This window comes from Elephantulus edwardii, unplaced genomic scaffold (assembly GCF_000299155.1).
Source record: "Elephantulus edwardii isolate Elephantulus edwardi_28Jun2011 unplaced genomic scaffold, EleEdw1.0 scaffold00013, whole genome shotgun sequence".
In the NCBI taxonomy this organism is placed as follows: Eukaryota; Metazoa; Chordata; class Mammalia; order Macroscelidea; family Macroscelididae; genus Elephantulus; species Elephantulus edwardii.
The window spans coordinates 31,685,749-31,711,121 of record NW_006399763.1 but is presented as its reverse complement, the minus strand read 5'-3'; the positions used below and the strand labels follow the sequence as shown (position 1 = coordinate 31,711,121).

At 37.3% G+C, this 25,373-nt stretch overlaps 1 protein-coding gene across 4 annotated transcripts in view; it reads right to left on the bottom strand.

The window, feature by feature from the left end:
* MAP3K7 (mitogen-activated protein kinase kinase kinase 7) overlaps window positions 1-25,373 on the bottom strand; it is a 115,438-nt gene that overhangs the window by 49,039 nt on the left and 41,026 nt on the right. For all 4 annotated transcript variants that reach the window (XM_006881212.1, XM_006881211.1, XM_006881214.1 and 1 more), the window contains exons 6-9: window positions 14,620-14,744; window positions 12,549-12,677; window positions 9,345-9,475; window positions 6,831-6,912 (exon numbers count right to left, since the gene is read on the bottom strand). In XM_006881212.1, coding sequence (XP_006881274.1) covers window positions 6,831-6,912; window positions 9,345-9,475; window positions 12,549-12,677; window positions 14,620-14,744 — 467 coding nt within the window. The remainder of the gene's footprint in view (window positions 1-6,830; window positions 6,913-9,344; window positions 9,476-12,548; window positions 12,678-14,619; window positions 14,745-25,373) is intronic.

Sequence of the window (25,373 nt, the reverse complement as noted above, 5' to 3'; positions counted from 1 at the left end):
TGGACCCTCATCATTTCCTTCACCTGCTCCCCCCACCGACCAAACTGTGCAGCTCAGCAACTGCATCCTGGCCCATCCTCACCCTTCTGCCCCCAACCCTCACCTCCTTGTACCCCCAATATGTTTTTCCCAATAAAAAAAATATAATAGAAAGAGAAAAAAAAAAAGAAAGAAAAAAGTGTTAAAAACCAAGAAAGTAAGTGTTTCAGGAATCTTGAAGAAACCTCTATGGCTGATAAGGACTGAACAGGAAAGGCACTGGATGGGCTGAAGTAAACAACATAATCAACTTGAAGAGGAGATGTGGTGAGAAGAGTTTGATTTTGAACAGATCTTTAAAATAGAGGTCAACAGGACTGAGAGTCTGGATATGAGATCTTACAAACAGGAAGGATACAAGAATGATGCCAAGGTTTTGAACCCAAGCAAGTAGAAAAACTGAATGTTACTGAGAAGAGGAAGACCATGGGAGGAACAGCTCCGAAGAGAGCATTTGGGGCTCAGTTTGTAAAGTGTTAAGTTTGAGATTATTATTCAGTGTCAAGAGAGTTGGATATGTGAATGTGGAGTTCAGGTCTGGGGTTGAGAAAAGATATTCAGTAAATAGATGCTATATAAAACCACAATACTGGATGAGATTACTAAGAAAATAATTGTAGACAGCCCCGTGAAGGGGTCAAAGGACTGACCCTCTAAGCACCCAAGATTTACAAGTGGAGATGAGACATAACCAGCAAAGGAAACCAGGAACAAGTGACTAGAGATATTAAGATGAGATCTAAGCTAGTAAGGTTTCCTGGAGATCAAAATGAATAAAGTGTTATAAGAAGAATAATGCATGATATCAAAAAAGAAATTAAAAGCATCACATTTCCTAAGATAGGGACGATTGGTAACTTTGACAAGAGCAATAGTGGAAGAATATGCTGAATGAGCTCAGCCTAAGAAAGAATGGGAAAAGGGAAGCTTAAGAATACAAATATAGGCTTCCTATGCTGTATGACCCCCACAGAAAGGCAACTAATGATGCAGAACAGAAAGAGAACTGTTGGGAAGAACATTGTATCTGTTGGGATACAATGCACAAACAGGACTGGCCTTGGGTAGAAGCATAATTAATTCAGTCATTGTTGTCTATGTACATTTCAATTGGAAATGACTCATGGCTGACCCTGCAGTGGGTTTATAGAGGTTGTAAATCGCAAGGGAGGATAATGCCCATTTTCTTCCGGTTTCAAATTGTCTGCCTTTAGGTTGGCAGTTAAACTTCTTACCACAAAGCCACCAGAGCTCCCTGATTCAACCACAGTACTGGAAAAGAACAAAAGGTATAGATGCAGACAAGTGAACTGAGGTAGTAGGGAAGCTTGTGGAAGTTCACGTTTGATTATTTCAATTTTCTCAAAGAAATGACATGTAAGGTAAAGTAGAGAAGTTATCTCAAGTTTGAGTAGAAAATCTATAGTTTTAAAATAAGTCACTTAGGCGGTGGCTGTTATATATATCCTCAAGTAGTTTGCGACTCATAGCAACCCTATGTACAACAGCTCTGAATCCTGCTCTATCCTGTGCCAATCTTATTGTCTCTGACACACCTACCCGCTTTACCCCAGTCACTGAGTCAATCCATCTCATCCAGGGTCTTCCTTTTGTTTGCTGTCCCGCCATTCTCCCAAGCATGATGTTGTTCTCTAAGGACTGGTCCCGCCTTACAACAAGCCCAAAGTATGTCAGACAAAGTTTCAGAATCCTTGCCTCCAGGGAGAAGCCTGGTTTCACCCTCTCTAGGATGTACCTGTTTGTTCTCCTAGCAGCCCATGGTATATTCAATATTGTTCTCCAGCACCACAGCTCAAAGGCATCAATTCTCCTATCATCCCTAGTCATTATCCAGCTTTCTGATGCATAGCACGTAATTGCGAAGCCCATGGCCTAGATTAGGCATACCCTAGTCTTCAGACTGACATTGTTGCTCTTCAGTACTTTGGAGAGGTCCCTGACAGCAGACTTTCCCAATGCACTTAGGAGAGGAGGAAAAAAACAACAAACTAACCAAAACCAGGAGAGATATGCATCAGGATTGTATCCTTTCATCATACCTACACAATCTATATATTGAGCAAATAATCTAGGAAGCTGGGCTACATGAAGAATGTGGCATCTGGATCAGAGAAAGACTCATCAACAAGCTGTGATATGCAGATAATACACAGTCAAATGGAGATGACGTAAATAATTTACTAATGAACCCTGATGACCTTCAGTATGAATTATACTTCCACATAAAGGAAAAAATAATCTTCACAATTGAGCCAATCTAATAAACAACCACAAACAGAGAAAATACTGAGGGTATAAAGACTTGATCAATGCCCATGGAGACAACAATGAAGAAATCAAATTATAAAGAATAATCTATTGGCAAGGACCTCTTAATAGAGCTAAAGTCAAAGAATGTTATTTTTAAAGGTGAAGGTATACCTGTCCAAGCCATGGAAATTTCAATCACCTCAACTGGACATGGAAGTTAGACAATGAGTAAGGCAAATCAAAGAAGAATAATGCTTTTGAATTGTGGTATGGTGAAAACAGTGAATATACCATGACAGCCAGAGAACAAACAAATCTAGTTTGGAACAAGTGTAATTAGAATGCTCCTTAGATGCAAGAATAGTGAGACTTGTCTTACACACTTTGAAGTTCGAGAAGGACACTTTGAAGTAGTATTGGGAAAATAAGGCAAACTCCCACTGAGACGGATTAACACGATGGCTACAATAATGAGTGAAAAAGATTGGATAATGCTTTGTTTAGTTGTATAGCTATTGTAGTTAGGTGCTGTCAAATCAAATACGACTCACAGAAACCCTATGAACAACAGATCTGAAATCTCTTTGTCCTATTGTATGCCATTCTCACTTTCTGGCACACAGGGGCCCAGTGCTGCAATCTCTTTTTCAATCTACCCAATTAAGGCTCCTCCTCTTATTCACCAACCCTCCACTTTTCCAAGTATGATGTCTCTCTCCAAAAGACAGATTCCCTTAGCAACATGCTCGAAATAAGTGAGACAAAGCTTTATCATCCTTGCCTCCAAGGAACACTCTAGCTGCATCTTTAAAAAGACACATCTATTCTTTTGGCCATCCATGGGATATCTGGTACTTTTTCTCTAACACCACAACACAAAGGTATCAATTCTTCTGTCATTCTTATTCATTGTCCAGCTCTCAGATGAACAGCAAGTGACTCAAAAACCATGGCCTGAATCAGGTGCACCACCTTCAAAGTGTTATCACTGCTCCTCAATAATTTGGAGAAGTCCCTGATTGTACTCTCCCAGTGCAGTAAGTCTTCTGATCTTCCGACTAATGGTACCAAGGGTGCTGATTGTGGATCCAAATTAAGATGAAGTTGTCAACAGTTTCAATCTTTTCTCCACCTATTATGATGTTGCCTATCAATGGTGAGTGGGAATTTTTGTTTTCTTGACATTTAGATGCAATCCATATTGAAGGTGGCAGTGTCTGACCTTTTACAGCAAATGCATCAAGAACTCCTCACTTTCAGTAAGCAAGGTTGTGTCATTCGCATACCAAAGTTACTGAGTCCTTTCAACCTTGATGCCACATTCTTTTTCATAGAGTACAAACCCTAGGAAAACCTTATGAACAACAGAGAAACAGACATAGTATTAGAGATAGAGCTAAGATCAGAAGTTAATCAAAATGAAGAGAAACAGTTGTAAACATTCTTTAATAATTATAACATGGAATGTATGGAAGATGAATATTGGAAAGATAGAAGTTGTGAAAAATGAAATGGAATGTATGAACATTGACATTCTAGGCATTCCTGGGAATGAAAAGGAGAGTTAAGAATGGCGTTACAATCAGAGTGAAAAAGACAAAGTTCTATACTGAAATACAGTGTTGTGAGTGAGAGGATATTACCCACATGTACACAAGGAAGACCTGTTAATACAACTAGTATTCAAATATATGCACCAACAGCTTAAGCCTGAGGAGAAAACTGAAGATTTTTATCAAATTTTGCAGTTCAAAACTGACTAAACATGTAATCATGATGCATAACTGGTGGTTGGAATACAATGAAGCTGTAAACAATGAAGAAGGAGGGGTAATCGGAAATATCTTTTTCAGAAAACACAAAGGGCATCTGATTATACATGGATTGTTTAGGAATCAGGCTGATGTTTGTGGAAGGAATCATTGTTGAAGCTCAGTATCAGCAGTCAAAATAAGGTCAAGTGCTAAAGTGCAACTTTAAAGTTGAAGAAAATGAAAACAAGTCCACAAGAACCAAATAAGATCTCGAGTCTATACCACTTGAGTTTAAAAATTATCTTAATGATAGAATTTGATGCACTGAACATCAATGATCAAAGATCAGATGAGTTGCAGTATGACATTAAGGATATCATCCATAAAGAAAGCAAAAACATACTACAAAGACAGAGAAGAAAGTAAAAACCAAAATGAATGTAAGAAGAGACCCTGAAAATTGCATTTTATTGTTGACAAGGCAAAACAAATGGAAGAGAGACGAAGTACATGAGCTAACCACAAGATTTCAAAGGGCAGCTTGAGAAGGCAAAGTAAACTATTATAATGGAATGTGCAGCGACCTAAAATTGAAAAATAAAAATGGAAGAATTTATTCAGCATTTCTTAAGCTAAAAGAACTGAAAATCAAATTCAAACCTCAAGTTGCTCTTAGATGCTATGGGCAAAATCTTGAATGATCCAGGAAACATCAAAACATGGTAAGAGTGAATACAAAGAATCACTGTGCCAAAAAGAACTGGTCAACACTAAAATATTTCAGGAAGTAGCATACGATCAAGAGCCAAGGAAGGAAGAAGTTCAAGCTGTGTTGAAGACACTGGCAAAAACTAAGGCCCTAGGAATTGATGGGATAACAACTAATATGTTTCCAATGACAGATGCAGCCCTGGACATGCTCAGCAGTCTATGCCATAAAATTTGGAGGACAGTTGTCTGGCTGGAAGAGATTCACATTTGTACCTATTCCCACAAAAAATGGTCCAAAAGAACGTGAAAACTATCAAACAACATCATTACTATCACATGCAAATAAAATACTGACGAAGATTATTAAAATATGGCTAGCATGGTACATAAAAGACTGCCAGAGATTCAAGCTAGATTTAGAAGAGATCATGGCATCAGGGATATTATTACTGATGTCAGATCAATCCTGGCTGAAAGCAAAGAACATCAAATGTACACTTATTTGTACTATATTAAGCACAAAAAGCAAAGGCATTTGATTATGTGGATCATAACAAATTACAGCTAATATTGAGAAAAATGGGAATCCCAGACACTTAATTGTGTTTGTGTGAAATTATACCTAGACCAAGAGGCTGTTGTGTGAATAGAGCAAGGGAACACTACATGGCTTAAAATCAAAAAAGGTGTGTGTAAGGTTATATCTTTGTTGTTGTTATTGTACAGAGGGTCCCTGTAAGTCAGAGCTGACATGACAACATTAACAACAAAGGAGAAGAGTGAATGGACTAAGATGAAGTGTAATTTCTAGCAGTATTAAGCATTCATTTGGCAGTAGCGAGCATGTGTGATTCTAATCCTATTCAGCTGCAGTGGTGCAGGCATGGAGTGAGCTAAGTGTTTCATTTAATTGTCTGTGGTTTTCAATTAAGCATGTTTGTGAAAGGAGTTAGGAAACAAAGACTGTTTCAAAAAGAGTTTTAACTGACTATGGAGTGAAAAGGGAGTTCTGGTGGCGTAGTTTGTAGAGAGTTACACTGTTATTCCAAAGGTCAAGATTCTCTGGTGGTTCAAGTCCACTAACAATTCCTTGGGCAAAGATGGGCCATCTCCAACCTTGAGATATAAAGCTGTTGGTGGCTCAGCTATGAGTCAGTTGCAGCAATGAGACAGTGATGGGGAGAAGAAGAAAGTATCTGAGGGATCTAGAACTGATTAAAAAAATGAAAGCACGTAAGACATAAAAGGCCACTATATGGAACGAGAAGGCTTAGAGACAGGTAGTAAGCAAGGGATAGAATCTGAGAGAAGCTCTTTTTAGAAATGAAAGCAAGTCAAAAGACTTTCAGCAAAACTAGAATGTTAACAGCTACCTAAATAATAAACCAGCCTTATATAATTCTTGAGGTGGGGTTACAGAAAATAGATTAGTAAGAATGTTTGTCAGTAAAAAGAAAACTTCTGGTTTTTAAATGTTAAAATTGTATATATAGAACAAATATGGCATAAAATACACAGTATTTTTTATTCTTATTATGACATTAAATAACAATGAAATAATCTGATATGCTACATTCTGAGAGGTACAATTTTTTCTACTACCTTTATTATTTTTACTAATTATGGACAAGTCAATCTTGATTCATGGTGAAATTCTAAATGCAGATTGTTTTGTAGAACAGAAGTAAAAAGTACTCAATTATACATACTCAGAATAATTTCTATATGATTTAGCTACATATACTAAAAAGGACTTTTCAAATACGGAGTTCACAGCAATAAATATCATAGCTTTGTATACAGAACTATGTAAGAATTCCAACACACAGAAGCAGTTATTTAAAAACTCTAATCTGGGTGAAGAATGATGTACCTGGAAATGCAAACCCCAGTCAATTATGAAATGACGGAATTAAAATGCAAATGGGGGAGGCACTTCACCACTTCTTGATTATAATTTCATGAAAATTGAGACCTGTTCTGCTCCCACTCTCCCTCCACTACCTCCCCAAAACCCCAAAAGTGAATTATTATTCTTCTAATCTATCTACTTACCTGTACTGGTGGCCGAGTTGCTCTGTCCTTCATCTGAATACTGACAAGGATATTGTAAAGGCTCATCTGCTCCTGGAAAGTACTATATATAAAAAGTAAATAACAATTGTCTTTAATGTAAATAAAATGTCATTAAAATTAACTCGATGACTACACTGGAATTATTTTCTTCTTATGGAACAGACTATAGCAAAGATGTTGCTTTATTTAACATACCACATATACTAAACATGCAGGAAACATTTTTTTTTATAAAGATGACAGCAATGTTGTCTCCCCTGGATTTTAACTGTGACCAATGCCACGTAACTAAGCATTTAGTTTACATGGAGCCTAGATGATCTTGAGGAAAACAGCAAATATTTTTCAAAAGGAACATATGAAATAAAGTATCATTCTTCATAGTTACATGGAAGACCTTTATATTCTTACAGCAATGACAGAAGCCTCCAGGTTGTAGCAACAACCGCCATAGTCATACTCGTATACAATAGGATAATTGTTAGAACTAACTTTCAAAATATGATCCAAGATAGGTTATAAATGTCCTCTGATAAGCAGAATATAAAAATACTGAATAAATGAAAACAAGTAACTGAAAATAGAAAAAAGAAAGTATTCTCAAGATTAGATAAAGACTATATAGGCAGAAATAATTTGAACAATTTAGAAAGTTATATGACTATGGAAACTGAACAGGTTTTATATATATCTTTTAGGCCTAGGGCTCTGTGTACAGCATGCACACAAACATTACTGAAGCTATTTTCAATACTCAATCAAACCAAATCTTGGCCATTTGGCAAATCAAAGTATATTTCAATGGCTAAGTCTTGTTTAGTTCATATTTAAGAAGAATGAAACAGCCTTCTAAATAAATCATTCAGAAATACAGGCACTTTCATTAAGTATGTGAATTTTTAAGTCAAGCTACCACATGAAAGATTGAACTCTAGAATTCTTTTATTATTTAAAATCATCCTAAATTACTAAACAAGGAAATTAAGAAAATTATTCTAAAAGGCTTCACTTATATGTACACAATAAGTAAGTCCTAGAATGACGTTTAACATTTTAATGGCAGATAAAATATGCAGTGAGAAACATAGTCTATTCTTATCATTTGTGGTAGTTACAATGTATAGACAGAACTGAATTAATGAATACCAAACCACTGCTTCTAGGGCAATACTGTGTGCTTTTAGTCATAATTACTAATCAAGCAGTCAGTGAATGACCTGGTCGTATTTCTGTTTAAAGAGAACTGTCTTAGTATACATTATGGATTCAGTAATACTGAAATTGAATCAAGACTAGCTAACATGGATTTTACCCATAATCTTTCATGCACATAGTAATGCCGTTTTGAATAGCAAAATTACCAAGAAAAGGGGAGAATTGGGGGTTAGGGGAAAGACTATAAAAGGGCATTTGTTTACAATGAGAGCTGGACCAAGAAGAGAGCAGTGCCTTGTTCCACATCTTAGAATGTATACATTAGGCGACTTAATTTTACTTCTCTCTTAGAGTATATTTGTGGATGACCATGAAAGCACTGTGCATATTAATTCTGGGGTTGCAGAAAAGTTTTAGGTAGCTGGTGGATTCACAGAAAATAATGACCAATACTGTTTCCAAGGAATCCTCTGATGTAGTGGATTATGTGTTGGGCTTCTAGCCAAAAGGCTGAAAAAGGTTGAAAGATTAGTGATCTGAATCCATCAGCTTACTCCTGGGGATAAAGATGGGTTGTCTCCTCCCCAAACCCAGACTGATACCCAAAGGAATACTGCCACAACTTGGAGTGAATCTGAGGACAGCACAGTTTTTGTGGTTTACATTTTGAGAAATAATATATACATCCACAAGAATGTAAACTCTCAATATAGTTTATAAATGACTGATTGTTTGAAGAAGATCTAGAATAAAAAGTTTAAAATTTAGTCAAAATATATTACAAGATATCTAAAATTTTGTGAATGCATGAAGGAAAAAAAGCCCAACAACCCTAACTATAGTTAAGTTGGAAATGTCTAATAGTTAACCCTCCAGTGGATTTTCAAAGACTATAAATAGCACAAGAGGAGAATGCTTATCTTTATCCCTTGGAACAGCTGGTGGATTGGAACCATCAACCTTTGGGTTGGCAGGGCAACTCCTTACTCATTAGGCCACCAAAGCTCCCTAAAATCTTAAGAGATCATCTAATTCAGCTTTTCTTAAAGTACAGACTGGGCAAAAGGTTCAGGAACAAATACACTGGCTCATTAAGGTTTGCTGGAGTGAAAAGCAAATCCAGACACTTAGAACTTTCCACTTAAAAAAAAAATCCTTTAAAAATTTTTTCAAATGTTTCCACATCTAATTATGATAAATACATGCTCCTAACTTTAACTTAGAAAATACAGGTAAAGTACAAAGGGGAGAGGAGACAATGTACTATTATATTAAAACATAGTATACATAGATATAAAATTCCCCTAAACCCAAAGCCCCTCAAAAGAAGGATTATACCCGCATCAAGTGAGTCATTATTTTCACAATCTCCTCCATAGAAGGACGTTGAGATGGATCTTTAGACCAACAACGAGTCATCAGGCTTTCAATGGGCTTAGGCAAATTTTTGATCAGTGGTGGTCTAGTACCTATAATTGAAATTTAGAGAACATATTTACCCAAAAAATGGTATAAATTTTTTATATGCCCTTCTAAAAGAGTACTTATTTTTACAAATCTTATAATCTAACAGTGTGCATTTTACAGTAAAGAAAAAATTTAAAAATATCCTTTAGGTTAATACTTATTCTATGTATATTTAAAGGGGAAGCCATACCTTCTAATAACTTAAAACTGATTTTATTTTTTAATAACAAAATTTTCACAAAGCACTACAATGAGTACTCGAAGACTGAAACGTAACAATTTTTTACTTGTCACAAATATTTTTTCATAACAAATTAAAAAATAACATGCCAATGCATGTTTTAGTAAGAAAAATAAGATGGTGGCTTAAGGAAAATCTTATCTGAATCATGGTTTCATATTTAGTGCAAAAATTGCAAGTGAATTTGAAAATTAATTTTTTTTTCTATCTAAAAAGCAATCAACTGAAATGTTACACTCTTGGACTTCGATATAATCCTTTTGTGGGAGCTCTAATAGGAGAGTCCATAATGCTTATGCATTAAGTAGAAGGTGGTGCACATCTTGGCAGTTTGAATCCAGAAATGGTTCTAATTTAACAGTTTCTGTGAAGGAGAATGATGGACCGTCTCCTCCCATTATGGTTTATATCCATAAAAACTCAGTGTAGAGTCCCCACAAGTTGGAATGGACTTGATGACAATGAGAAAGAAAGGTGGGTCAGTCATTTTACAGACTGAAAACTATCAACTAGTGGGTTTAACAAGACTAATATTTTTAATAATCACCTACTTATGTTGTGAAACAGAAGATGTTTAACACTTATTCAATTAATTGTCCTTTTAGTTCTCACTGACAAACCAATCATTTACTAATAATTAACAGAAAAAAGAAAGTGATCTATCTTGGTCATGGTTCCAGAATTCTCTATAGTGATAGTAAAGGTAGTACAAGATACTGCTAAAAAAATCCTCAAACAACTCCAATAAAACATGTCTTTCATGACATATGCTTGGGTATTATGGTCATGACAAGAGTCCAGAATGAAGGCTACATAGTGGAGTGTACTCGGGGGAGGGGGGGGTGGGAGGATTGTATGCCAATGAAAGAATTTTTTCTTTTACTTTTCAAAGAGAAAAGCAAACTGGGGGTAGGGGTGGGCAGGGAGAAAAATGCAACAATGAATGAATGGAAATCCAAAATCTCTGTAAACGTTCACTAAAATTAATGAAATTAAAAAAAACCCAACCAGGTCTTTCAGTATGTTGCATTGAGGAAATGATTTACATATTGCTAATTATTTTATAGCTTAAGTGTGCATATACTTGATTGTTCATCATTCACCCTTATTAATACAGCACTTGTTTGCCAGTCTGCTTTACTTGGGTAACCTGTGGGTTGTTGTGATACTAAGAGCTGTATCACTAGTATGTCAAATGCCAGAATGGACACCCATGGTGGATAGGTTTCAGCAGAGCTCCCAGATTAAGACAGAGTAGGAAGCAAGATTTGCCATCAACTTCTGAAATAGCAGGTCTCTGAAAACCCTATGAACAACATACAAACACTAGTAGCTGTGGTAGTAGAGGTAGAGCTTAAATTGGAAATAAATAAAAATGAGGAGAAATGGCTGCAAACATCCTTCAATATGGACTGAAACAGTGACTGCAGTATGTGTGAGCGGTAATGAAGATGGTTCAGGATAGGACAGGGTTCAGATTTGTTGTTCAGAAGGTTACTGAGTCGACTCGACTAGATGGCACTGAACAACAATACTGAAATGCCATTAGTCAGAATGATTACAATCAAGTAACAGAAGTTTTTTGAAAGACATTTCTCCAAAACAAATATGAAATAACTTGATGAGTAAAGAGTATATATACATTCCATTATGTGTGGATAGCTATTCTAAGGATTAACTGTAGGAAGTTGCACTGCTAACCCAGAGGAATGATCTCTTTGATGGTTAGAGTTCATCAAAGGTTCCATGAAGGAAGATGGGCAATCTCCTCCCATAAGGTTTACAGCCTCTGAAAATTCAATAGAGGGTTAGCTGTTGAGTCTGAGGGGGTTTTGGGGGTAATATTACTAGCTCTATAAAAGAAATAGGATGAAAAGTCACTGAATCCATTCAGTTAATGAAACTTAAAAAAAGAACTCTTTATTTATCAAAATGGTAAGGCCTAAAGATCAGGACATTATTTAAAAATAGAGGATGACAACATCTCTATATACTGCCAAAATTATCTCAATTGGCAAGTTGGTAAACGACAATAATTACACCAACCATTACTCTGATCTTGTATGGTGGCTTTTGTTACTGCCAGAGATACAAAACAGTTGGACAAATTTTTTTTTAACCTAGGGTCACAAATGCAAAATGTCAGATATTAAGATAGTCTACAAGTGAAGATTTAATATACATGCACTCTTGTTGTTATGTGCTGTCAAGTTGACCTTTCATTGGGTTTTCAGAGGCTGTGAATCATCTTTCTCCCATGGTGCATTTGAAATCATATGGTTTTGGCCTGGAAGTAGAACTCTTCACTCATTATGCCACCATAGCTCCCTATATAGCCAGTGGAGCAATTTAATTCTAGCTCTAAAATTTAACAATTCTGTGACCAGGAAGGAGTATGTTAATGAACCTCTCCAGATCTCAGTATCCAAATATGTGAAATGAAGTAACTATATGGATGGAGGAAAAAGGGGCATGAGAAGTACAATGCTTTATACCTTTGAGTGTAAGTGTTAACTTTTATGATTTTATGAGATTTGTGCTTCTTGAATTTCCTTACCATTAAAAGCCTATAGTGCTCAAATTATCTTAAGCGTGTGAGATGGAACAGATTTTCATTTTTTCTGCATAAAACTGTCCACTGATTTTCCATACCTCAGAGTGAGGCTAACCTAGTGGCCCAGATTTTTCTACTGATGAGCATTCTCTTCTCTATCAGTAGAGTCAACAAAAAGTTGTCCATTTTATTGTAAAGATAAATGATCTTTCTGGAGGTGAGGGAGAGAAGTGGTGATTATAAATACAAAATACACTAAAGAAAGTTTCTTTTCACGAACCGTTGTGAACTGCCCACATTATACGGAAAGCGGGACCACCAATTTCATCAAAAGGTTTCCGACGAGTTATTACTTCCCAAAGGATAATACCCCAGCTGAAGACGTCACATTTTTCACTGTAATTACTACCTGGGGGGGTGGGGGGGAGAACAAGGAAGCATAGTTTAAAGACTTTCTCCTATATAATTTTCAGAAATGGATTAAATAAAATTTGAATGAACACTATTGTAGAAAAAAAAAATCACAACACACATACAGAACCAAGAAGTTTCTATATTGAGAAGTGAGGAATTATTATTTTGAGTACCTTAAGACTTTGCTACCAAAAAAAAAAAATATATATATATATACACACACACACACACACACACACACACACACATTTGTGTGTGAAATAGATTTACACCCCCCCACACCCCCCACATTTGTGTGTGTGTGTGTGTGTGCATTAACAATAATGCATATGTCCCTCAAAAAAAATCACTTTAGAAAGTCAGTTATTTTCTATTTTCACATTAAAAGTAAAGGTTCTGTCTTGTATTTAATTTAGACTAATAATTTCACTGGGTTAGAGAACACATTGGTATTTGTTAATTTTAAACTTTCTCCATTTTTCTTGATGGACAAAATTACTATTGAAAAAGAAATTAATAATTTAATGTTAACGCTCTTTCTCTTCATAATAGCTGGTGAGAGAAAATTTAAGTTGAAAGCAATAAAAATCATAGACAAATTTCTAGAAAACAAATCAGTGGAACAATACTTAAAGTACTACAAAGTTAACTGATGAATTACCACAAGAAGCAGCAAAATAAAACCAAAAAACCCACCTAAAATTAACCCACCAAAAGAATAAAAAATTTTATAGTGACAGTTAAGCAGTACACTGTAATGCAGCATCACAATTAAAGCTGAAATAAAAATTGGGATGATAGATGCCATCAGGAACCTTGGTGGCACACTGCTAAGTGACCCAGCTGCTAACTGAAGGCAAAAATGTGGCAATATGATTCCAGAAAGATTTTGTTTTGGAAGCCCCAGGAACGCAGTTCTACTGTCCCACAGCATTATGAGTCAAAGTGGCTAAGTATGAGTTAGGATTGGATTTAAAAATGCCATCAACAGAAATCTTTCAGAAAAAATAACCACAGCTTTGCTTAACATCTCTGTATCTCACCCAAGTTCTTAAAGAACTAAAAAAATAACTCACTGCTGTTCAATTAAAACCAAGTCACAGCTGACTGACCCTCCAGCAGGTTTACTGAGGCTATAAATCACATGGGAGGAGATGGTGCATCTTCCTCCTGTACAGTTGCTTGTGGATGAACTGCCAGAGAGAGACCCTCTTTGGTTTAACAGTGCAACTTCTGATGACGATGTCATCAGAGCTCCCCAGTTCTTAAGCAGTGGTCTGTAACTGTCATACTATATTTTGGAATAAAAATAATGATCCAGAGTGGAAAACAAAGTATATGAACTCTGTAAATAAACTAGTATAAAAGAAAAATAAAAAAAAAAATTTAAAAAAAAACAACAACTGAGAGAAAAAATAGAAAAAAAAACACCTATACATAGAAACATCCAAGTAATAGGACAAAACCTGTTTTCTGTACCTTAACTTACAAACATGAAGAATTATTTGGTTTTGTATAAATTAACACTTTTCTGTCCAACTTTTTATAAGGATATTAGGGGGGAAATACTTTGGAAAAATGACTAGCCACACAGTAAACTTTTCTTTTATTAGACTGGCTAAAAACTTTTAAATTGATTAAATAATGGAATAAATGAAATACAATGTGACAACATATAAATCATATTTCTAACATAAATTACACACCTTACAAAGCACTCTTTAAGAACGTAAGACATTATGTCTAAGAAAGGAAAGTAAACAGCTTGTCAGAAAGTTGAAGTTCTGCATATCATATTTCTACTCAATTACTTACCCGTTCCCTTTAAAGCAAGATAATGGAAATGTTAACACAGAAGGAAAACTACAGAAATACTATAAAGCTATAAATACTGGATTCAAATAGAATGAGATAGAGTATCAATGACTGTTTTTTACCTTCAAAAACTTCAGGTGCCATCCATGCAGCACTCCCCTTGTTATTGGTCATATGTGTCTGAATGTCGCAGGCTGTACCAAAGTCACAGATTTTTAAAACTGTACCCCCTGCAACTAGCAACAAGCTGTTTTGGGAAGGGGAAAGCAAAAAGTCAATGTTTACAAGGCTAGTATTTATAATAAAATAAAGACATGTAGAAATACAAAGAGTTAAACTATTACTCATTAAAGTCTGTGAAATGTTATTAATGACAGTAGCCTAATTACTTCAGAGGAGAGCAGCAAGAAGTAACTGACCTTAACCTAACTCTGTAGAAGCACTGCTAGATTGACATTTTCTTTTGTCTGTCTCTACCTCCATAATCTTTCTTCACTATACTTGTCTCTGAGCCAACACAAAAATATTGAGTTTAAAGAAATTCAGCATTATGGCCAATTTCATGGTCATCTAAAAGTGGGAGTAGATGAGTATCATATACTTTAATAAATTAGTTTTTCACGCTCCCTTCATTAAAAAAATAGTAGGAAAGGACAATATTAAAAATAAGTAGAAAATACCAAACTATGTTCCTATTGAAATACATTCATTTTGTACATATCAAAATATGATCCAACTTAGTAAAAGGATTGCTTTATAAAATTTGCGTTGGGTACATATGAGTATGCATACACATATGCTTGACTATCAAGTATTATCTACCAGGAATATGGTCAAAAGGTATGCAAACTTCCTCTGGTCTTATTACATAATAAAAACAAGTCTTCAGCAACAAGAAAATAACCTAAAAATTCTTTTTCTTTTTTTTTAAATAAAGTCTTCAGTAGAACTTATTATATCAAGTCCATAGCATGTTGGAACTCTGGTGACCTAGTGGCAAGAAGCTGCACTGCAATCCTGAAGGCATGGGTTCAAATCCACCAGCTGCTCTGCGGGAAAAGGCTGGGCAATCTCCAGTGTGATTAACTGCCTCTGAAAATCCACTGGAGGGTCAGCTATGGGTCTGTTCTGACTCTATGGTAAACAACAACAACAATAATGTGTGTTGCACCATTAACCAAAAGGCTAAGCATCTTCAGGAGAAAGATGGATAGTCTCCTCTGGTTAAGGTCTCTTTTATTGTTAGGTGCCAGTGAGTGCAAACCATAGAGACTCTATGAACAACAGACCTGAATCCTGTCCTATGCTGTGCAAACCTCACATTTCTTGACACATTAGAGCTCACTGCAGCAGTGACTGACAATCACCTGGTTGAGGTCTTCCTCTCCTTCACTGACCCTCTGCCTTTCTGAGCATCATGTCCCTTTCCAAAGAAGAGCCTTTCCTAGCTACATGCCCAAATTGTGAAGTGAAGCCTCATCATCTTTGTCTCCAAAGACTATTCTAGCTGTACTCTCCTCCAACACCACAGCTCAGAGGTATCAATTCATCTTCTGTCATTCTTATTCACTGTCCAGCTTTCAGATGCAGAGCAAGTGACTGGAAAGAAATCAGACACTCCTTCATCCTCAAACTGGCATCATTACTCTCCAACAATGTGAAGTCCCTAACTGCAGACTTTTGCCAATGCAATACACCTCCTGATTTCCTGTCTGCTGGTACCGAGTGTGTTAACTGTGGATCCAAGTAAGATGATGTTGTTGACAGTTTCAATCTTTTCTCCATCTATCATAATGTTGCCTATTGGCCCAGGTAAGTTTACACTTTAAGTTTTATAGCTTCAGAAACCCCACAGAGGGTTGCTGCGTTGGAACAGCAGTTGAGTTTCTTGAAATACAGCAAAAGAAGGCTCTGGGTTATACAAAGTTAAAAGGCATGGTTACAAACTGAACGGCTGGCAGTATGAATCCAATTAGTGGTGCATTAAAGAAAAACCTGGTTATCTATTTTGGGGTGGGGTGGGTGGGGGAATATGCCTCTATTAAGACTCAGCAGTTTTCCTCCTAATTCTTCTCCCTCTTGCTCACACTATTACATTTCCCAGGCTCTTCTGTGCTTTGGTTTGGCCAATGGAATGCAGAAGTGATGCACTACGCTTCTGAGTTTTGTCGATAAAATTACCCAACATGTAATACTTGTACTTTCCTCCTCTACTAGTTATATACAAAGGATTCTCAGCTACAAGACAAAAAGAGCCTAAGATTCTTAATCATCATGTTGATAAGCATCATATCAATCAGGAATATACAGTTTGGGCTTTATGAGAGGAAAATAAACTTATACTTCAAGTCACTGAGATTTCAGCACTTAGCTACTTATTACTGCAGGATTGGCTAGATTCTAAATATTTTTTTTAAAGAAACCCTAGTATCAAAATAAATGTTATAACAAAGATCTAAGTTTTAGTACTGGCTTTACAGTAAAGAAATGCAATCTGAAGGCTGGAGAGACAGAGGCTCAGGCAATGATGTGGAAGGCACCTGGTAAAACTTGTCTCCTGCATTAATTTGTGGATTTAAAGGACTGGGAAAAATGACTACTTCTAGATTCTAAATGGTAAAAAGACACTGAGTTAGCCATGAAGTTAAGAACAGATGAAGTATCTTGCACCTAATCTTGATGGTTTCAAGAGATGTTCACCAGATTAAGAGTATTACAGTGAATAATCAAGTCAGACCCAAAAATTACCTCACCTACTGAAAACCACAGGTACATGAAATCAACTGGAACCAGAGGAAAGTCTACCTTTGACCAAATCATATTGTCAAAGAAACCACAAGAACAGAATTAAAAAGTGAATCTTACAACAACCCTCAGGATCTTGTACAAGCAGGAAGCGGGGCTTCAAAGGCCAAAAAGCTTCTAATGAGAGCACACACCATCTCTCTATGGGTATTATAGTGCATGCTCAATGGAGAATAAGGGATATAATGAAAAACCTGGAAAGGGGAGAAGCCAATTCAATCATGAAGAATAAATAAAGAAGCTCCTTTTCGAACAAAAATCAGTCTAATCAAAAAATACTATCAGGGCAAAAAGGCCCAACACACAGAGTACCATCCCTACTGAACAACAACTACACTAGATAGCCATTCTCCCCTTTTCTGAATCGCTTGTTGTTGTTGTTGTTTATGTGTCAAGTCGCTTGAGACTCATAGTGACCCTATGTATAAGAGCTCTAAATGCCATTCTATCCTGTGCCAACCTAGCCATTTCAAATGCACTCATTCCCACCACTCGTCACAGAATCAATCCATCTCATCGAAGGTCTTCCTCTCCTGCGCTGCCCCTCCACTCTGCCAAGCATGATGTCCCTCTCCAAGGACCAGTCCCTCGTTGCAATATGCCCAAAGTATGTCAGACAAAGCTTCAGAATCCTTGACTCCAAGGAGCATTCTCGCTTCACCTTCTCCAAGACAAACCTGTTTGTTCTCCTAGCAGTCCATAGTATATTCAACTCTTCTCCAGCACCACAGCTCCAAGGCATCAATTCCCTATCATCCCTAGTCACTGTCCAACTCTCTGATGCATAGCACGTACAAGACTATAGAAAGGATCAGGTGCACCTTGGTTTCAGCCTGACTTCGTTTTTCTTCAGTACTCTTGAGAGGTCCCTCACAGCTGACTTTCCCATTGCAATTTGTCTCCCGATTTCCTAGCTGCTGTTACCAAGAATGTTGACTATGGAGCCAAGTAAACTAAAACTGTTAACTATCTCAATCTCTTCACCATCCATACTGATGCTGCCAATTGGCCCAGTGGTGAGAATCTTTGTTTTCTTGATGTTGAGCTTCAATCTATATTGAAGGTCAAGAAGTCCTTGACCTTCTGCAGCAAGCACTTCAGGTCCTCCTCACTTTCAGCAAGCAGGGTTGTGTCATCTGCGTAACGTAGGTTGTTGATGATTCTTCCACCAATCCTGATTGCCACATTCCCCCTCATACAGCCCACCGTCTCAGATGATCTGTTCTGCACACAGATTGAAAGGTATGGAGACAGAATACATCCCTGTCAGACCCCCTTCTTGATTTTGAACCACGTAGTGTCTTCTTGCTCTGTTCTGACAACTGCCTCTTGGTCCAAGTATAGGTTTCACATTAGCAAAACTGAATGTTCTGGTATTCCCATTCTTCTCAGTGTCAGTCATAGCTTGTTGTGATCCACACAGTCTGAATAGGTAATTTACTTAAATCATTTTCTCTTCTTTCACTCTTATTTGTTTTGTGCTAAGGGATGGGTGGTAAAGGAAACAACTTGTCTCCACAGTTCATGTTTTACTAGAGTCACATGTGTTAGTGACAGTTGCACATCATCCTGAAATTCTGCATGGTGAGCTAGAGAGTGACTAAGGTCTGCTTAAAACTATAGTCTCAGGTTTTTCATATCCCAATGTTGTTAATCCCATAAGAACTGAAACAGAAAGCATTTTTAAAGTGTTTGGGTTTGTTTTTTTTTTAAAGCCAAGATAATTTTCTTTAGTTTCTTATAATTATTCAAAAGATGAAGTTAATGACAGTTTAAAGTACACACATTACCTAAAATGTTTACAGGCTTGTAATAGATTTATGGAATTCTTCTCAATTATCTCTTTTTACATGAAGGAAAATTACATTTATTCATTCTATATAAGCCAACAACCTACTGCTGTTGAATAAATTCCAGCTTACAGCAATGCTACAGGGCAAAGCAGAACTGTCCCTTAGATGGGCTGCAAATCTGTGCAAAATCAGACTGCTACAACTTTCTTGTGTAGAGTAGCTTGTGGGATCAAACCAATAACCTACTGGTTAGCAGCCAAGTGCTTTAACTACAGTGCCAGAAGGGTGTTTGTTTTTTTTTCTATACAGCCAATGTCTATTTTTGTGCATGTTTATCCATTTTCCCCATCATCCATTCTTTCCTGAATTTTAGGTCTGCTTGTGTGATTGTGTTCTTTATTCCTGAAGCACACTTCTTTAGAAAGGCCTTTCCTGGAGATGATTTTAGTGGACTATGGGTCGTGGTACTAGGGATATCGTTGCTGATGTTAGATGGATCTTGGCTGAAAGCAGGGAATACCAGAAGAATGTCTATCTGTGTTTCATTGATTATGCAAAGGCATTTGACTGTGTGGATCATAACAAACTGTGGCTGACTCTGAGAAGAATGGGAATCCCAGAACATTTAATTGTGCTAATACGAAACCTATACATGGACCAAGAGGCAGTAGTCAGAACAGAGCAGGGTAACACTGCATGGTTCAAAATAGGGAAGGGTGTACGCCAGGGATGCATCCTGTCTCCATACCTTTTCAACATGTATGCAGAGCAGATTATTCGAGAGGCTGGGCACTATGAGCAGAATTGTGGCATCAGGATTGGTGGAAGATTTATTAACAATCTCCGTTATGCAGATGACACAACCTTGCTTGCTGAAACTGAGGAGGACCTCATGCACTTGCTGTGAAGGGTCAAGGACTGCCGCCTTCAGTATGGACTAAGGCTCAACGTCAAGAAGACAACGATTCTCGCCACTGGACCAATTGGCAGCGTCAGGATGGATGACGAAGAGATTGAGAGTGTTCACAGCTTCACTTTGCTCGGCTCCACAGTCAACACTCTTGGTACCAGCAGTCAGGAAATCAAAAAGCGTATTGCGATGGGAAAGTCTGCCGTTAGGGACCTCTTAAATGTACTCAGGAGCAACAGTGTCTCTCTGGAGACTAAGGTGCGCCTGATACAGGTCATGGTATTTGCAATTGCTTGTTATGCATCAGAGAGTTGGACAATGGCTAGGGAGGACAGAAGGAGAGTGGATGCTTTTGAGCTGTGGTGCTGGAGAAGGGTACTGAATGTACCATGGACTGCCAGGAAAACAAACAGATTCATCTTGGAGAGGATTAAACCAAGCTGCTCCTTGGAGGCAAGGATCCTGGGGCTTCGTCTGACATGTTGCCAGGAGGGATGGGTCCTTGGAGAGGGACATCATGCTTGGGAGGGTGGAGGGACAGTGCAGGAGGGGAAGACCCTCTATGAGATGGATTGATTCGGTGACTGGGGTAATTGGGATGGGTATGTCAGAGGTGGTGCGGTTGGCGCAGGATAGAGCAGGGTTTAGAGCTGTTGTGCATAGGGTCGCTATGAGTCGGAAACGACTCGATGGCACATAACAACAACAACAAATTGCAGGTTTTGTTTCAAAATACCTTCTCTTTTAATATTAACTTAGACATGCTGACGTTGCTAGGTGGCGCTGAGAATGACTCACAGTAACATTATGAACAGATCTGAACCTTGTCCTATCTTGTGCTGTTCTCAGCATTTCTGACACAACTCAACTAACTGCTGCAGTTACTGTATCACCAATCCATCGTCAAGGCTCTACCTTTCTCTTGCTGATCCTCCACCTTTTCAAGCATAATGTCCCTCTCAAAGGAATAGGCCTTCCTAGCAACATTCTCAAAGTACGTGAGATGAAGGTTCACCATCTTTGCCTCTAGGGAGTACTCTGGTTGCACTCTCTCCAAAACAGATTTTTGTTCTTTTGGTTCCTGGGATAAGGTAAGCTTTTCTTGACTTGTCCATGAAGGGCAAATTGAAACGTTAAGGGAAACTCCCTCATGAATGATTTTTCATTTACCTCCTCAGAGCTCTGGTGGTTTGTTTTTGAGTATCAATTTGGAACCAACCCACAGCTGACCCTCCCGTGGGTTTTCAGAAGCAGTAAGTAGCACCAGAGTAGATGGCCCATCCTCCTGGGGAGCACGTGGTGGACTCCAACTGTTTGTCTTCGGGAATGAAGGACAGCTTTTACCACTAGGCTACCAAAAGCTCCGGTTTCTTTACTTTTAAGTATTCTGAGGCTGGATCAAGAAATCAGTGATGTCATACTTGTTTCAGAGGCTACTCGCAATCAATTAAGTGTCCATTTCTTTTATTATTTGAACATGGATAGTATTTAACGAGATACTTTGTTAACATAGAAGTTTCTCCTTTCCTCTAAACTAGGAAATTTGCATGTGGTTCTTGCTGTGTACTGTGGAGTGGGAACTGACTCATGGGTGCCCCTCCAGTAGGTTTTCAGAGGCAGTTAATCACATGGGAGGAGACTGCCCATCCTTGCCCCCGTGGAGTAGCTGGTGCCCTCGAATCTTGTGTATTCAGGATTGCAGCGTAGCTTCTTGCTACTAGGCCCTCCGAGCTCCCTAGAAAATTGGCATAGTCCTGGCCAATGATAAATGAGCAGAAGTCACTAAAGGGAACTTCCAGGAAGGTATGCAGGCTATGTATGCATTTATTTATTTATAACACTACTTTGTGATTTGACTCAAAGTTTACAGATCACATTACCTTTATTTATATTCAACAGTTCATATATGTTTTGTGATATTAGTTGCAAACCCCTCAATGTAACAGCATTCTTTCCATTTCCTTCCTGGATTTTCTATTGTCTTTATTCCTTTCTTCCTGCCCCTTCCAACCCTTTAAACTTGGTTTTGGGGCAAATGTTTCCCTTTTGTTCTAAGTAGTACAACTCTCACAGATGTTATCTTCACTTTAAAAACTTAACTATTGTTTGGCTTAAAGATGGATTCCTAGCTCTAAGAGATATGCAAATCAAAACAACTGTGAGGTTGGTATCCTCTTAACCCAGTAAAAACAGCAAAATTCAACAAAGCAGCAAACAGCAAATGCTGGCAAGGTTGTAGAGAAACTGAGATCCTTACGTATTGTTGGTGGAAGTGTAAAATGGTACAACCACTATGGAAAACAGTATGGTGCTTTCTCATAAAGTTGGAATTAGAAATACAATTTGACCCAGCAATTCCACTATTGGGAGTAAACCCCCAAAGAAACCATAACTACTACCAAGCAGATATATATGCATACCCATGTTTATCGCTGCTTTGTTCACGATAGCTAAGAGGTGGAAAGAACCCAAGTGCCCATCAGCAAATGGATAGAGAAGCTGCAGTATATTCACATCATGTAATACTATGCTCCATTGAAAAACAAAGAACTTATGAAATATACAAAATGGGTGACCCTGGAGGTCATTATGCTGAATGAAATATCTCAGTCAAAAAGGACAAATACTGCATAGTGCCACTGTTGTAAAACAGGACTGGGTTTTACAAATCAAGGTTGGGGGATACCTAAGAAAAGAGGGGATAAATAATATATACTGAATTGAAACAGATGAGAGAGAGAACTGTTTAAAAGGAATATAGAATTAAGTATTATTTTCATAACAAGATTACAGAAGAAAGAATGCATAGTAAAGTGGACTGTGGACTTAGGGGAATTTTATAACAACAAAAGAATTTTTTTTTTTCTTTTCAAAGAGAAAAACGAACTGTGGGGAGGGACGGGCAGGGAGGAAAATGTGCAACAATGAATGGGGAAAAATTAAATGGAAAGAATATGCTGTGAAAAATATCTATACTGCATTAAAAAATCTATTTTTTTTTAGAAGATGATCCTGAGGGTGAGTTCCATTCCCAATTTGAAGGGAGCCTAAGGGCCATAACTAGGCAGCTCCATTAGTATCTATCAGACCAGTTAGTCTGGTCTTTCTAATGATTTTGAGTTTTGTGCTACATTTTCCTCCTTTTCTAGATAGGACCCTCTACTGTGACCCCAATCAGAGCAGTTGATAGTAGCTGGGCTCCAGTTGTATTTTTCAATCTCAGACTAGGAGGCTGTGGCTCATGTACTCTACTGGTGCTCTGGACTGTTTCCTTGTTTGATTTCTCTCAATCTTCTTTGTGGAGGAGGGAACCTTTAGCTGCACTGCCTGCTAGAACTTTCTAGAAGCAGCCCTCAGAGCTCAGGCTCAGGCCATGGAGATAAAGTTCAGTGGTAGGGAATTGTGCTGCTATCCCAAACACATAGTTTGAATTCACCAGTTGCTCTGTGGGAGAAAAAGAGGTAAGCTCCCATGTGATTTACTGCCTCTGAAAAATCCACTGGAGGGCTGGCTAGAAGTCGGTTTTCAACAACAGTGACTTTTACTTTGTTACCTCCAAAGGTCCTGAATTTACCCAGAGGTCTCATCCCAACTACCTCACCTTGAATAGCACAAAGGACCTCCAGCTATCAGAGTCATGAGAACCCAGTACTCTACATTCTTGGTTTTGGCAAAAGCTCTTAAGAGAGCTCTTGGTTTCCATGCTTGCTTCCTCCTATCTTTGTTATGAAGAGCTTATTTTTTGTTAAGATCATCAACGTGGGTAAAAGGATATTTATTGCATGATGGGGTTATTGTTAAAGGATACTTTCTCATTTATCTGCTATGTCAGTAAGAGCTCCAAAATTTTTTATCACGTGCCCAAAGTATCAAAAGGTGGCATTTCTATTCAATTTTTTATGAATATAAACATAAGGTATTAGAATGTAAATATATAAATAGTATTGCTTAAATTTTACTGTGCTTCTCAAACTAGGTTAAGAGATCTTGCCAGCATATCAGTGCATGTTGGGATAAATGGCAGACTGCCTACAGTGTGTGGGTTAAAGCAGTGCATCTTCCTGAAACATCACTCTTATTATTCATTTTAAGTACTTTGACATCTTAAAAATATGTGGTAAAAACTTTATGTGATAAAATACATACAACAAAGCTGGCAATCATTCTCAAATGTATAACTCAAAGACATAGACTGTATTCGATGAGTTACTAACAGTACCATTCATTCTCCAAAGAAACATTTATTTTAAAACAGCTTACATGAAGCTTTAACAGAAAATTCTTAACCAACTTACCTTAGGAAGACTTCTTTGGACTCTATCTCTACTCTCAGAACTAACAAGGTTACATAATACCCTAACTTTCTTTGGAGAGGTGGGAAAATCTGAGAGTCCAACATAGGGCATCAAAAATATGGAATCTCAAAATGTCAAATAACTTTTCAATAGCAACATATTTTCTAAAAACAGTTACATATTACATTTTCAAAGTCTAAAACTGCTAAGGGAGCTCTGGTAGTCTACTGGCAAGAAACTGCACTGCAATCTCAAAGGCACAAGGTTTGAATCCACCAGCTGCTCTGTGGTACAAAGATGGGCAATCTCCTCCTGTGCGATTAACTGCCCCTGAAAACCCACCTTAGGTCAGATATGGGTCAGTTCTAACTCAATGGTATACAACAACAACCATGATTGCTCATCAGGCCATGAGAAATTTCTCTTTTAAATACTTTACTTAAAAGGTAATAAAGGAATATTTATGCCTTAAAAATAAAGATGTAAATAACTGTTCACAATGATAAGGAAATAAATACTTGTAAGTAAAACAATCCACATATTCAAGGATCACTATGAGACGGTTCAGAAATTTCAGCAATGAACTATTGTTATGTAATTTATGTATGTTATAAAATACTTTTGATGAGAAGAACTAGTAGGCAAAGACGACTTACTTTGTATTTTTTTGTTATTTAATTATATTTTTAATCATGAATATGTATTCATGCTTAAAAGAGAAAAAATAAAGCGGAAAAAAGTGGAATAAACCAAAAGAAAAAATAATCAACAGCAATATATGAGGATTTTAATTATAAATTTTAATAAACTTTTTGTACTTTAATTCTCACTACAAAGACAATATAGGAAATTAGTTCTTCTAGTACAATGCAACTAAAATAAGTTAAATATACTTATCCACATCTCCCTATTGCCAAAAACACTTTCATGATAATTCAAGTATAAAGAACGTTACTTAGTTTTTTTTTCTCTTCGGAGGGGGAAGCGAGCTGGTGGGGAGGGATGGGCAGGGAGAAAAGTGCGGCAATGAATGAATGGAAATCCAAAACCTCTGTAAATGTCTATTAAAATTA